The 16,118-nt window shown below is 44.3% G+C and overlaps 1 protein-coding gene across 7 annotated transcripts in view; it reads left to right on the top strand.

Moving 5' to 3' along the window:
* Positions 1-1,947: 1,947 nt before the first annotated feature.
* Positions 1,948-16,118, top strand: part of kcnma1a (potassium large conductance calcium-activated channel, subfamily M, alpha member 1a) — a 244,435-nt gene continuing 230,264 nt past the window's right edge. For all 7 annotated transcript variants that reach the window (XM_036546463.1, XM_036546461.1, XM_036546464.1 and 4 more), the window contains exon 1: positions 1,948-2,857. In XM_036546463.1, the coding sequence (XP_036402356.1) occupies positions 2,567-2,857 (291 nt within the window). In that variant the 5' untranslated portion in view covers positions 1,948-2,566. The remainder of the gene's footprint in view (positions 2,858-16,118) is intronic.

Below are 16,118 nucleotides of genomic sequence, written 5' to 3'. Positions count from 1 at the left end.
CAGTGTAGTGCCTGAAATGAAGATTGACCAAAAATATATATTTGTAATGGATAATGTGACAAGTAATGATTGTCAAATTTTTTGAGCCCATCAAGGTGTTTTATCTTGTTTTAACTTAAATCAAAAGATTAATCTCCAATTGTGTATTGTGTGTCAGTATCATCTTTGCTGACACTGACACACAATATGCACACCAAAAAACACTGTTTTATGTAAGTTTGTTTATTTTTAGCATTGGAACTATTACTGAAGTCCAGCCATAGTCCATTAAAAGCAAAATGACCAAGGATCATAATATAAACTTAAGACATTAACACAATTTACCAACTCGTAAAAATCTCAAGCAAACATCACACAATGTAGCCCATTTAAACTTAAACTTTATTAATCGTTATTGATTACTACATTCAACAATGCGTGGATGTGTAATTTAGTACTGAATGTTGATTCAGAAAGAGGATTCAACGTGTAGGTTTCGTAGGCCTACCTTGACCTTTGTTCTCTACGCCTGTCTTGCTACTGACTTCCAGTAGGTGGAGATAGAGTATTCAGTCTCTGAGTTGCCTGTTACTTTGTAAAGTAAGAGTTTAGAGCTGGTTGGAAATTTCAATACGTTCGGAAAGTTTACATTTACGTTTAAGAGATGAGATCTACAGAGACGTTCAGGTGAAAACTCTACAATTATTGACTAATGCGCTACATTTCATTAGATTAATTAATATAGAATTAAATTGTGGTTGTCAATGGCATATATAGCCTATTTTTCTCCAGTATGGGAAACATGACAGGTCCTTATTTACATATTTATATAGTTCGTATTTTCACAGTTCGACGCGCTATCATCAGTCCCATAATTTACAACAGCTTCTTTCCTGTAGGCTTACAGTACAACGACTTGGTTTGCTGTTTTAACGTTATTTTTTAAAATGAAACGCAAACACAGCTATTTATTGCATTGAGGATATATATTTAATATTACCCTATCCCCAGCTGTTTACGGCTTTCTGCCAGTTCAAAGAATCAGTCGTCAGACCCCAAATCCGACGCATAAAATAACTGATTGACAGTATACATCCTCCTCAATATACAGAGACGTACACAGAGATGTCTGTTTCCCTATTTATAGACGCGATACCAAATCACATGGCATATGTAGCTGAACACTGTCGTGCATACAAAAGACCATCACATCTATATATTACACGGAGTGCCTGTGAATCAGCCCTGGTTATATCTTTATGCGAATTATTTTAAATATTATTGGAGATTAAGTAAAAAAGGACCCACGTGCACTTGTTTTCTACAAAGCCATTGTGTCCGTCTGTAGCGTTCTCCATTCCTTCTGGACAAATACAGCCTAAATGTGTTTTGGGGCATGTTTTAAATGCAACACACTATAGCTCTGATTATCGTTTTGAAATTAGAAAAGTTCAGCCTCACAGCTGTCACTGCAGCACAAGTGCTCAAAGCGAAGCGTACAATTTACTATGCTACATTCCTCTGCAAGTGACATGATGAGCATGTTTCTTTTCCATTTCTGCCCGCACTGAGGAAATGATACCAAATAAACCCTTGTGTATGGGCAACGGAGAAGACACCGCCATTACGCTTAGACGTAACTGGTAGTGAGTGTGCTGGTGAATGAGAAATAATAAATAAACGAGCAACATTTGTTCATTTGATTTCTAGTGTCTTGTTAATGATTTTAACACGGCGACAGGCCTAAAGGCCTTTATTTATTTATTTTTACAAAAAGAAGAGTCGCACTTTCCGTCATTCCGTCAAGAAAACACTACGCACTAACACAGCGACTTGTCAGAATAAGCGTCCATGTCGTAACAGGGCGGTCTGCCCGTCTTTATCGTGATGTAGGCAGGCTCCGCCTTCCTACCTGTAAATCTCCCCTGCTATCTTCCGATCGGATTTGACAGTCCCTTCCAGCTGGACGCTGGTAAAGAGGCAGAGGGAGTTGAATGGGGACGTCGACATTAGCCGAATTGCTGGCGGAATAAAGCAAAAAACGTTATTTGAATTAGGTTTCCTCGCAGCACGGCAAGCGAATGAAAACGTTATATTACCTCTTACAGCTGAAACCCCGTAAGATTATCGACAATGTGGCGTTTGTGAGAGAGAAATCCATGAACTACCGTCGAGCTATTAGGTCCCTGACTGAAAGACAGTGAGGTCGCATTCAAATAGATTGAGGTCTATTTTGTATTTTGCGTTATAGCGATTGCTGTAAATACAACAAGAACCGCAACAACGACAGCAACTACGGCTGCGAACATTTCCGACATGGAATTTTGCGCGAAGGTTTGGGAAAATTCGTCAAAATGAGAACGTCAAACCATCATTAACGCGGATTTAATGCGTTTTGCAGAGGGACACCGACTGGCTCTATGAGCACCGAAGTGCGGCTTGCCTGCACGTCACGTGTTCGATTGGAAATCGCTCTGTGTTGAAGGGAAACCGGGTAAAAATACTGTTGAGGGGAGAAGGATATTTAAAGCAATATGGCTGGTGAGTGGGGTTTGGGCCGCTGGCAGAAGCTCTCCAAAGCTTCTGGATGGTAGTTGTGGCAGATGGCAGCGATCTGAATGGCATCGGCAGCGTTATAATGACTAACACCATTATTGATAATAAAAATCTGCGATCGTCCTCGGTATTTATATCCAAGATGGATGTGATCATCCCGTTTTCACCAGACGTGCCCTGTGACAGCAATGGCCAGCGTATGTGGTGGGCATTTCTTGCCTCGTCCATGGTCACGTTTTTTGGGGGTCTGTTTATCATTCTTCTGTGGAGAACCCTCAAATACCTGTGGACTGTGTGCTGCCACTGCAACATCAAAAACAAGGTAATTGACACACTCCTCATACATCTATTCCCTGTTGACAGTTATGGCGGAATTGTGCTGTGCGTATAGCGCTGTGCTGTCTTAAACCAGTAGTGAAGTAATGGCATTCTCTTCGATGCATTTAGATAGGTTCTCTTAGATTCTCTCCAGATTTTGTATAAAAACATCTCGATGTATTTTCTGCATTTGACCGCAAGTTCAGTAACCATGTTACGTCTCAAATGATGTTTCATTAAATAAATAAATGAGAAATTTCTTTCTTTATTTATTTACTTTAAATGAGAAATTTTGCTGTCAGATAGTGGTTGCTGTAGGCTTTTTCTCAACTGGAGGAGACCCCTCGCTAGAAATATCACTACTCGCAAACACTTCAAAAATGCTCACTCTCATGAGCAAAATTACAATCACTCAAAGTGACAACAGGTCTTGACTTGATGTTACAGAAAACAAGATTCATTTCTATTATCCATACATACAGTATTTCTACAGTGATCCCTACGTGTATTTTACATGCAGGTTGAAATATGTAGATTTATGCTTCATAACTCATGTAATGTATACACTCCTTCCCTGCGTCTCAGTTAGCAAGGTGGTACGTGATACGTTTATGACATCCATGTATCTGTGCATGTTTGACTGAATCTGACATCTAACATCCATTGTCATTTTCCAGTGAAATATCCTTATGACTGCAGTATATTGTGATTTCATCACTCTGTCCATTCTTTGAGCGTTGATCCTCAGATACAAATTTTTGCATCTTCTAATATTAAAATAGCTGTCTATAAAAACTCACTTTGGTACAAAATTGGTAAAGGTCTTTGTATTGTGACATTTCTTTAAAAGGTCTGCTTGTAATCTGAAGATGTTTCAGATATGGATGTTCTTACCGTATGTGTATTACACCTGATCAGATATAATGACCTACACTGTTCCACCTAAGGTGTACCATAACCCCTGGAATTGACCTAGAGTACAGCTGTTTATCTAAAGTGGGAGTATAGCTGTATAGTGAAGACTCAAATGCAGTTGTGTGCAGAGAAGCTGTAGTATAGCTATATTCTTAGGGTTGGAGTATAGCTGTGTATCTAAGACTGCACATGTACATCATGTATATATTTGGAGTGAGAGTGAAGTTGTTTGGAGTAGACCTGGAGTATAGCAGTTTGAACTTAGCCTAAAAAACGTGTGTGTGTGTGTTATGAACACATTTCTCTCTGTATGTGCTGTATTCCCTCAGAGACACAAAATTTTCTTCATTCCACTAAGATGTGTCACATCTTCTTCATATGAAACCTTTGACTCATATTGTGAGGGGAAAAACCATTGTGACATTTCTGTTGCAATGAGACGATGTGTATAACAAAACCAAAAATATAAACAAATCCCTGGGCCTGGTTTAATTAATGATATGAATGGCTTACTTTTAGTGTATGGTGTATGATGAATTCTAATGGTCTCTCTGATGCATAGGAGCCTGAATTGAGCTGAAAAATCACTCTGGGCTTTGTAATTTTGTCCAAACCATATTCACCAAGAAAGAAATCACACCTGTGGTATGGTTTTTGACAGTTCCACTGTTTTTAGTTCCACATTTAGCTACTATTGAAAAATAACAACACTGTCCACACAGTACACCATGAAAAAACCTAAGATTCTGCAGTTTTATACTGATGAAATATGCCTGCAGATAATCCATTACAATGATTAATCAACAAACAAGTGTTACAGGCAAAATGTCATGCCAGCAAAAGACACACTACTCTTTGAGTGACACTAGGACTAAGGCTCAGCTCTGTTCCTGCTAGACTTTAGTCCTGCCAGTAGTCCAGCTGCTCATAAATGAACAACACACTCAGAACAGTGGGAACAGTGATTTGGTGGACTCAGTTAAGCAAGAAATTAATTTAATCTATCAGTTTAGTCCTGGAATGGAATGAAAATTTGTGCAGCTGGGGCTGCCCAAGACCAGGAGAACTGGGCACCTCAGGACACCTCACAGTCAAGTGATTCATCTTGTCTGGTTAATGTTTTGAGCTTGACTTTCAAATGGAAGAACAGTCAAATACATGGTAAAATATTTAGTTTTGTGGTCCCCCAAATAAGGCAGAAAACTAATACATTCATTATGGCTGCAAAGCAAAGTATGTTTGATGATAACAGCCTTAATATCTGATGGAAGCTTAGAACTGAAGGTGTTTTGGTCAGTATCAGTTATGTTCATTCTGAATGAGTTAAATATTTAGTTAGGCAATCAAGTCATTTCTAATATTGGTTAGTTTGAACATTGGTGTTTATGTTGCCATTTTGGCATTAGAAAACACATTGGTGTCAGTTATTTTATAATGGTGGAATGTAAAATTGATGGTTGGACCAACCATTTTTATTACAGTTGGAAGATGTTTAAGATGTAAGTTGTTTATAACATTGTTAAACAAACATGTTTACATTCATGGTTCAGTGGTCTTATACAGTGCTTGACATACATTTTACAGAGTGTAGCCTACATGTACATCTCAGTAATTTTTATGTCTTTTTAGCAGTTCCATTTCACCTGGTTATTTATTTAAAGCCGGGAGCTTAACGAAGCCTCTGCAGTCGCTGTTCTTTTTTACTTTTTAATTACCTGCATGAACAAGTTGCAAACCGCAGCAACCTGTCCTTCCGAAACCCGTGGCCTGGCTTGAGACGGCTTTGCGTAAGAGACAATCAGGCTTGGCGCCGGCACCATTCGTAATCAGAGGGCAATCCAATTAGAGCACCACATTTCTGGACAGCTGTCAATGACGATACCTGTAGCAAATGCACGTGTTACGGAATGTAATGCTGCTGCCTCGCTTCGGCTACTCGCGAGTTGTGTATTTGACCGAACCTGGAGAGGCGCGTGTCATCTTGCCCCTCTCACGGCGGCCTTTTCCCGGGGAACGCAGCTACAGTGATCGCGCCCAGCGCTCCTCCGAGTGACCACAGAAGGCTTGATTCTGCGACTTGCTTTAACACGCAGACGCAACATGAAACACTATCCCGGGCAGCTGACGGTGAGGTGAGCTCCACTGGCATGGCGTGAGTAACGGGATACCGGCGACAATGCCCTCACGCTGGTGACGCTGGACACTGTGCGCATTGTGTGAGCGGAGAACGGTGTTGTGTGTCATGTCCCCAATACCTTCAGGAGCTTTATTGCTTTTTTTTTATCTGTATTTATGTTGTGCGGAGTTTTTTTTTTTTTTTTTTTTTTAAACACATCCCCGCAATGCAATCAAAATGGAAATCCTATACCACTGTTTTTGGTTATCGGGAGTATAAGGTTACTTTGACTTAACTTACTTGACCGCAGCAGGTAAGTTAGTCGGTACTGTTAAGTACCGACTAGTGTGAGGCAGTGGCGGCGGGTGAGCTGGAAACAGGGGAGGCCCGAACATTACCTTTAAATCTATCATTGCTTTCAACCTGTCCCCCTTTATCTTCCTCGATTAACAATAAAACAAATAATTCACAGAATAATGAATACCAATCGCGTGAATAGACTAAATGATTATGCTCGCGAAACAGCGCAGATTGTCTGTAGTTTGTGTGCTTGCGAAAGCTACAACATGAGATTGTTTAATTAACAAGGATGGCATTTATCGATTTAAATTACATTAAATGCTCATGACACATCACAGCTGTTGTGAGGTCTGTGTTCGAAACGTTATTGTTCATTGCACTCAACCTAGCCTCAAAGTTTATTCTCAATAATTTAAATCAATCCAACTAAATTTAGCTCCGTTTTGTAATTTGAATTTTGTAACACAAGAAAGGTATGTGAAGTATTTAAGAGAAAGCTTTGGGATTACTTGCCATTTAATTATTCAAATTGCCATCCTTGTTAATTAAACAATCTCATGCTGTAGCTTTCGCAATAGCACACAAATTTCAGACAATCTGCGCTGTTTCGCGAGTATAACGATTTATTCTAATTACGTGATTGGTGTTGATTATTCTGTGAATTATCTGTTTTATTGTTAATCAAGGAGGATAAAGGGGAACAGGTTGAAAGTAATGATAGATTTAAGGGTGATGTTTGGGATTCCCCTGTTTCCAGCTCACCCGCCGCCACTGGTGTGATGACTGATAACGGCGTTGAAAAGCATTTCTTTCACAATGTTTATGAGCATGTTGTCCTACTTTTTTTCTAACTGTAGGAAAAGTAGGTTGTGTATAGTTATTGCTGAGTAGCAATTCTCCTGTTTTGGCCCAATGATGGTTTGTTTTCTGTAACGAGATTTTGATGGGCTACTAATAATGCTTCCGCTCCCTCTCATTCCGGTCCAAACCTTCATCGTAACTCACTTCACAACGCCCACCCAATCTGGCTTTTTTGGTGCGCACTTTGAGACTTAGATTTCATCTGCGTTGGCACTGTCTCTTGAGAATAATTACAGAAATCACTATTTGCTATTACAAAATATGACTGAACATTATTTCTTGATACAGGAGAACAGAGATGTACATTTGATCGTGAATGTTTTTTGCGGTTGTTAGCAATTTCATGTGCTCTTATCTACGATAACGTTGTTATCCCCTTGTATTGAAGCAGAGCACATGAATTTGCCAGCGAAGACTTGTATTTATAGAGAACCGATTTCAACGTAGGTAATGAGGTGGTGTATAGTATTTGCACTGAAACCATTCAAATGAAGTTACCAGACCACGGAATGTCATACTCATCTGGGCGTACTTTCTTAATTTTTATACCCCGCTGCATTACTTTTTTTAAAGAATGTAACATGTTGGGAAAACATCAATACCTGATACCCTCTGCTAACAGCTTTCGGTCTTTCTTCTCGCGCTGTCTCCGTTTCAGTCCCATTCAAGGGATACTCCAACATTTTTGGAATTCACTTATTTGCCTTCAACCCCAGAGTCTGATAAGAGGGTATATACCGTTCTCTTCTCTGTGCATCCAATAACCCAGTCTGACGGCGCTACCGCTAGCCTAGCTTAGAATAGTCGCTGTAAGTGCATTGGATACGTTTAGCCTCAGTGACAAAATAAACTTCCTAACAACTCCAAAGTGTTCCTATTTTCATGGTGTGACTTGCGCATTTACCCTGTGCAGAAATACCTGTATGAAATGAGACGCAACAGTCTTATAAGCAGATGCATATAATGAACTATATTTTGGCGAAGCACCTCTACCTAGGCCAGGGGTGTCCAAACCTCTCCTGGAGGGCCACTTGTCCTGCATCTTTTAGATCTCTCCCTGCTCCAACACAGCTGATTCAAATGATCAATTCGTAACAAACTCCTGAAGCTACTGAATAACAAACTGATCATTTGTCAGTACAGCGGCTTCATAGCCGGCTTTGTTTTTGCTCTCCATGTGCTCATGTTTACTGTTTTCCCCTGTGTTCCAGCCCTGCCCTGTTCTCTGCCCTGTCTCCGCCCACCCATGCCTGATCACCTGCCTGCCTGCACACCCGCATCTCATCCCCTCATCAGACTCACCCTTTATATGCCCTGTTTGTTGTGTGATTGTTGCTAGTTCGTCTCAGTTCACCTGTTTCGCTACCAAGCCGTTCATTGTTCTGTTTAGCCTGCCCGATTTGCGACCCTGCTTGTTCTTGTTTACCTCGATTTTGTATTTTGTTTTTCGGAATTGGTCGCCGCGTTTCCCTGGGTTTGGACTGTGCCTGTTCTGACTTTGTTTTTTGGATTACGATTTGGATTCAGTAAACTCGTTGTTTCATCGTGCCTTCCTGTCTGCGCCTGAGTCCTTGCTTGAGCCCCATGACAGTATGAACTAGCCACATGATGGACTCAGCAGACAGCAGCCAGCTGCGAGCGGTGTTGGACCGACAGGGAGCTCTCCTCGGCCGACATCAGAATCAGCTCAAGTCGGTCAACAATACCCTGGAGACCTTCGCGGCAGAAATGAATAACCTCTCTGTGCAACTACAACAACTCCAGCTTGCATGGGACACCCCAGCGGCCCCTCCTGCACCTGCTCAGCTGCCTCCTCCCTCCCAGCCTTTGCGGGAGCCCCGCCTGCCACCTCCAGATCCGTACGCCGGTGAGCCCGGAACGTGTCGCTCCTTTCTGTCCCAGTGCTCGTTGGTGTTCGAGCTTCAGCCATCAACCTTCCCCACCGATCAGGCGAGGATCGTCTACGTCATCACCCTGTTGACTGGGCATGCCAGAGAATGGGGAACGGTGGTGTAGGAAGCCTGCTCGCCTGTGTGCTCCTCCTACGCCACCTTCTGCGAGGAGATGAAGCGGGTATTTGACCGTTCAAAACACGGTTGTGAGGCAGCTCGGGAGTTGCTGCAGATCCGGCAGAGAGGTGGTACGGTATCGGATTATGCCATCGATGTCTGGACACTCGCCGTGACCAGTGGCTGCAACCCTGAAGCCCTGTATGACGCGTTCCTCCACGGACTGTCTGGCGAGACCAAGGATGAGCTTGTTACTCGGGATCTGCCAGCCGATTTCGACTCTTTGGTCGACCTTGCCATCCGCGTTGACCACCGCCTGTCCGCCCGTCGCAGAGAGCGAGCAGAGTTCCAGAGACCAGCTGAGGAGGTCCGCAAACCCGCCGCGTTCCTGCAGCGATGCCTTCAGTCCCTGCCACCCCAGTTTCGTCGGTGGAACCGATGCAGGTCAACCGCATGCGCCTGTCACAAGCGGAGCGCCAGAGACAGATTCGGACCCGGTCCTGCCTGTACTGCGGCAACCCGGGCCACTTTGTCTCAGATTTTCCGCTAAAAGCCAGCGCTCACCCGTAGCAGGGGAGATACAGGTGAGCGTAACCCCTTTGTCTGTCTCCCCCATTAATCGTCCTCTGTTGTCTGCCTCTCTTTTTGTTAACGGTCAACCTCAAGTGGTGGCAGTCCTTATTGACTCTGGAGCGGACGGCAACTTCATTGATGCCAGCCTTGTCCAGCAGCTTGGTTTGCCTCGGGTGACGCTCCAGACGCCCCTGGAAGCAGTTGCCATCACTGGCAGGCCTCTCGTTAAAATCACCCACATCACCCCCCCAGTGAGCCTTCTGCTTTCTGGCAACCATCACAAGGATATCGTACTCCATATCATCGAGATGCCACAAGCACCGCTGGTTCTGGGACACCCCTGGCTCTGTATGCACAATCTCTGGATAAACTGGATAGAGAACAAGGTATTGGAATGCAGCTCGTTCTGTGCTTCCCACTGCCCACTGCGCCTGTTCTGGTCTCTCCTTTCCCTGTTACCACAGAGGAGTTTCCCGACTTAGCTGGGGTGCCCCCGGAGTACCTGGATCTGAAAGGGGTGTTCAGCAAGTCCCGCGCCGCCTCCTTGCCTCCTCATTGACCCTACGACTGTGCCATCAATCTCCTGCCTGGCACCACACCGCCCCGGGGCCGCCTATATTCACTGTCGCCACCGGAGACAGAGGCCATGAACAAGTACATCTGGGAGTCGCTGGCTGCCGGCATCATTCGCCCCTCATCGTCGCCGGCTGGGGCGGGCTTTTTCTTCGTGGGCAAGAAGGACGGTTCGCTCCGCCCCTGCATTGACTACCGCGGCCTGAACAGCATTACGGTAAAGAACCGCTACCCCCTTCCTCTGATGTCGGCTTGTTTTGAGTCCCTACAGGGGGCTAGAATCTTTACTAAGCTAGACCTCCGCAACGCCTATCACCTGATCCGCATCAGAGAGGGGGACGAGTGGAAGACCGCCTTCAACACTCCAACTGGGCACTACGAATACCTGGTTATGCCTTTCGGGTTAACTAATGCTCCGTCTGTCTTCCAGGCCCTAGTCAACGATGTACTCCGTGACATGCTGGGCCGATTCGTATTCGTGTACATAGATGATCGCTCCAGCGATTATTCGGCTTTGCCAATTTCTACCGGCGGTTTATCCGCAACTTCAGCTCTGTCGCCGCTCCACTCACCTCTCTGACATCCCCCGCCTGACGCGTCTCCTGGACCCTGGCTGCCGCTGAAGCATTCCTGGAGCTTAAGAGGCGTTTCATCACCGCGCCGGTGCTCATTCAATCCGACCCTGCCCCGCAGTTTGTGGTGGAAGTGGACGCCTCTGAGGTGGGGGGGGCGTTCTCTCTCAAGTGTCTGAGCAGGACAACAAGCTGCACCCGTGTGCCTTCTTTTCCTGGCAGCTCTCGGAGCGCAATTATGACATTGGCGATCAAGAGTTGCTGGTGGTGAAATTGGCGTTGGAGGAGTGGAGGCATTGGCTGGAGGGAGCTAGTATCCCATTTCTGGTGTGGACGGACCACAAGAACCTGGAATATCTCCGCACTGCTAAACGCCTTAACCCCTGTCAGGCTCGCTGGTCTCTGTTCTTTGCCCAATTCGACTTCATCCGCTCTTATCGCCCGGGATCCTCTCCCGTCAATCCTCCCCCTCACCCGAGGAGGCACCTGAGCCCAGCACCATATTGCCCGCTCGCTGTTTGATAGCCTCTGCATCTTAGGATATCGAGTCCCTGGTGCGCTCATCCCAGCGCGGGGAGGCCGGTCCCAGTACTTGTCCTGTTAACCGTCTGTTTGTTCCTGAGTCTGTTCGCCCCCAGGTTCTGCTGTGGGGACACTCATCCAGGCTGGCCTGTCACCCAGGGGTTAGACGCACTGTCGCACACATCGAACCGCGCTTCTGGTGGCCCACTGTGGAGAAGGATGTCTGCAGTTTCGTCTCTGTCTGCTCGGTCTGCGCCCAGAACAAGCCCTCCAATCGCCCTCCAGCGAGTCTGCTGCGACCTCCGCTGGTGCCCAGAAGACCCTGGTCCCACATTGCCCTGGACTTCGTCATGGGTCTGCCCCCTTCCGACGGTAACACCGCCATCCTTACAGTGGTTGATCGTTTCTCCAAGTCCGTGCATCTTATTGCTCTGCCCAAGCTACCCACCGCCAAAGAAACCGCCGAGCTCCTGGTCAACCACGTGTTTAGACTGCACGGGCTGCCGATAGATGTGGTGTTTGATAGGGGGCCCCAGTTTACTTCCCACTTCTGGAAGGCATTCTGTAAGTTGCTGGGGGCTCCTGCGTGCGTCCACCCGGATCGCACTTCCTTGATTTTGGACTGTGCCTGTTCTGACTTTGTTTTTTGGATTACGATTTGGATTCAATAAACTCGTTGTTTCATCGTGCCTTCCTATCTGCGCCTGAGTCCTTGCTTGAGCCCTGTGACATCATTTGAATCAGCTGTGTTGGAGCAGGGAGAGATCTAAAAGATGCAGGACAAGTGGCCCTCCAGGAGAGGTTTGGACACCCCTGACCTAGGCGAAGTGATTGCCTGCACTATTTGCCAGGTGATGCGCAATCAGAGAGTTTGAGGGAGTTTGAGAAGTCGGTAAACTATCAGCTGGCTAGCACATAGTTCACAGTCATATTCTGTGTAGCCTTTCAAACGGAACAAAAACTTAGTGATCATGGGTCGGTGTGTTGTAAAAATGTTGGATTTAAGCACGCTGCGGGCCTGCGATTAGTTTTACTCGGGTGCGGACATAATGGCAGATACAGTGGATATACAGATACAGATACAGAGTCTACACACCCTTGTGGTTTTTGAAATGTAAAGGCAGGAATAACAACAATGTAAATTTCAGACTTTCTCCATCTGTAATGTGATCTTCCAACAAACAAAAATCCAAAGAAAAACAAATAGTTCATTATTAGGAACATTTTAAATAAAAAACCCACAGCACCCTGATTGCATAAGTCTGCACACCCTATCATAATGGAGGCTCTAGCTGTGTTCAAAGTTAACCAATCACATTCAAAATCATGCCTGTAGGTAAATAGCATACACCTGCCATCAATGAAAGTGATTCTGATTAAACCCAGATTAAAGTCAGCTGTTGCTGTAGGATTTGCTTGAATGAAGAAACTGCGAGAGCTAATTGTTGAAAAGTACTAATCAGGAGATGGATATAAAAGAATATCACACTGGCTGTACCATGGAGCACTGTCAAAACCATCATCGATAAGTGGAGAAAATGTGCCACCACAGCGACATAGCAAAGATCAGGAACGACCATCCAAAGTTGATGAGAGGACGAGGAAAAAAACTTATCAGGGAGGCTACCCAGAGGCTAATAGCAACACTGAAGGAGCTACAGGAATTTCTGGCAGGTACTGGTCACTCCTTGCATGTGACCACCATCTCTCGTATTCTGCACGTCTGGGTTATGGGGTAGGGTGGCAAGACGGAAACCCTTTCTTACAAAAAGGAACATCCTTTCTTTAGAGCCTGGGACCCATTGTTTTACAGTTCTAATGATGCTGAAATCCGTCACACCAGCCATTGTTTTTATAGGTGTTTTTAATGTGGTGGAAACACATTCTTTGTCACTGATGATGCACAAAGGTAGTACAGAGTGTTTGGTGGCTCTCTCTGTGGCAGGGTCATGTGCCTATATGTGCACTGGGAACATTTCTCCCCTCAGTTTTCCTCATGAAGGCAGTGATGTAGCTCTTATCTTAGTCTGGTGCTGTATAGATCCCAGCAGCCAGTCTGCCCTGATGGCTGAACAGATCAGTTCTTCCCTGCTTCACATGCCAGCTGCAACAGGTTGTTGTTTCTCTGCTCGTTCAGATCTGGCTTGAAATTGTTGACCAATATGAAGTGGCTGTTGTATTTAGCAGTAACCATTTTGCTTCAGTGTTTTATTTATTCAGTGTTTTATTATTAAACCAAAGCAGAGCTAATAGCTCTGTGTAGCCAATAGCGACATATGAACCCTTGCACAAAATCAATGGAAATTAGAGATGGAGCCCACTATTGTGTCATCTAGTGCTTGTCATAGTTCCAGGGGCAGCACCACAATGTCCTTCCAGGTAGGGGGGCATCACCTGAAGGACGCCAACATCACCCTCTGGGCCTTCCGCAATTGGCTGTTGGGTTGGCGCAGTGGTGTGACTCCACTCGCCAATATCCCTGTCAGCGTGTCACTGTCCTTAGTGAGCCATGCTGCTACTGTCACTCTGAGTGCTTTTAACCATTAAAATCAGCATATCTAACAGTAACATTCATACCCATAATGACACTCACCAAGTGTTCACTCACCAAGAGCTGTATAAGTATAGAGTGTTGAGGCTGATGAAGATTATCATCCTGGCTCTTCTTCTACTTAATAATTATAACGATGGTGAAAAATCATAAAATTATTCTTCATTATATTGATGATCATAAATGTGAATTTATATTTGGAATATTTTCTGAGCATGTTCTCCATTGTGGGGTGTTAGAAAAGTGTTGTGTTGTTAACGTATCTGCTGGTGAAATGCATTTCAATTATTTATCAGTATTATTCTCCCTGTGACTCTTATTAAAACCTGCTAAAGAGCAGCACTGAAAGAGAAGACTGTCAATGGCTCCCCTGAGCGCTCTGTAATTGGCTGGTGGTTTGGAAAGACCAATAGTAGAGGAATGCAAAAGAAGCCACATTGCTTTCCGCCAATGGTAAAGGAGGCAGGCATCATTTACAAACATTGCTTGGTAAGCTTGCATTCAACAGTCTCTTAGAAAAGGACAACTGTGTAGTAGTTTTATTTTTTTACAGATGTGGCCTTGTGCACAATGAAAGTTGCCTTTAATATGCTTTGCCTCAGTGAACTCACAGCAGAACTCAGGAGACAGTCATCCATGATATAAATAACTGAAAATAACTTGTGGATGCCAGTACAAAGGAAGAGAGAATATCGTAAACTGTTGACTGTTTTCACTGGTATTTTACATTTGATAATAACTTGGTTTCACATTTTCTATGTTGATCTCTAAGCCCACATGTTGTACTGTATGTGGAGGCTGTAGTGGGAGTTTTGGCATGCTGAAGAATTCTTGCTAATGGTCGTGTTTGTTAGTTGTCATCGTAAACCACGTGTTTCAAATTCAAAAACATGGGATCTTTGTCAATGTTGGTGAGCTGAAGTCGTTGAGAATGGTAATATGCTGACTAGTCCAAAGCAGAGCCATACAGAATAAATCCATAACTATAGTGGTTTGCAAATGCAGCTTGTTAAAATCTTATTTTTACTCTCCCATTTTTATTTGAAGTCACTTATTCTAGCAGTTGGCCTTATTTTGAATTTCTCCACAAATGAGCTTATATAATGATGGAGAATACGCAGTGCTGTGGGGGTTTCTTGTCATTTTTGGCTCCTGGCTACCTCTAGCATTACTGTTACTTGATGGTGGCCGCAGTTTGACCTTTAAACTCTTCCGTCTTTGTGTTAACACATCGAACTGTAGTAGAAGACAGCCCAGACTTGGCATCAGTCTTACTGCCAAGGTTTGTCCTTTAATGGTTTGTCCTGTAATGAAATAACAGATCAGTTGGTGATTATCAAGTCATCATTTTGCTACAATATTTGTCATTAATTCAAGTCATTTCTGAGCTTGTCATGTAATATAGTTATCATGAGAAAGTTGAACATTTAAATGGTGAAGGTAATTACTGGTCTGTGTTGTTGCTATGCTTAATATTGTGCACTTTCATGCTCCACTCAAATATGGATGATATGCATGTGTACCCTAGCTTGTCTGCTAACGAAATACCGTTGACATCGTCCATCCCATCTGCAAATGGCAGTGTGGGACATGCATGAAACATGCCTCTTAGGGGCCCCTTTCAGCACCACGGAGAGCTCATCCATCACTGAGCCACATTCCTCTACTGTTCCACAGAAATGCGATCCCAGCTGACGAAATATTCTCAGAATGCTGTCACAACATTGCAGCAACATGATAATACTGAAGCCATGGATGCTGCTTGATCTCACATGAATGCACTTTGTCTCCTAAAGTGTGAGTTATGATTTTTTAAATGAATCTTTACATTCCTCATCAAATATTGAGAAGTATAAAAGCTGCATGAATTTATTATTAATGACTTTACTGTTATTCAGTGCAATGTCAGCATACTGCAGTGAAGGCCGATGTTAAAATGATGTTGTGAGAACACTGTGTAAACAAGAGACTGTCTGAGGTGTTAAATCTGAGCGCAGGGTCCCTGGGGGGGCTGTGTCTGTTGAGAAATCTGGTCTCAGTGCACATGAAAATACAGCAGAGTGAAGTGTGTCAGTGCTCCTGTCGTCCGGGGCGATGCATTTGTTCCATGATCAGCTGTGATAGCACCTTGAGCGGGGGATTCTCCTCCTGTGTTTGGGCTTCTGTCTATGATGGCATCCCTCATCTGCAATTCTCCAGCGAGTGCTGCTCTGAGCAGTGGAGAAAATGTCCCAGCTGCTGGTTCAGGATCAGTGGTTCTATGAGGGGCATGT

The sequence above is a fragment of the Megalops cyprinoides genome, chromosome 15 (assembly GCF_013368585.1).
Source record: "Megalops cyprinoides isolate fMegCyp1 chromosome 15, fMegCyp1.pri, whole genome shotgun sequence".
Classification (NCBI taxonomy): domain Eukaryota; kingdom Metazoa; phylum Chordata; class Actinopteri; order Elopiformes; family Megalopidae; genus Megalops; species Megalops cyprinoides.
Note: the sequence above shows the minus strand (reverse complement) of the source record. Positions and strands in the feature narration are given on the sequence as shown.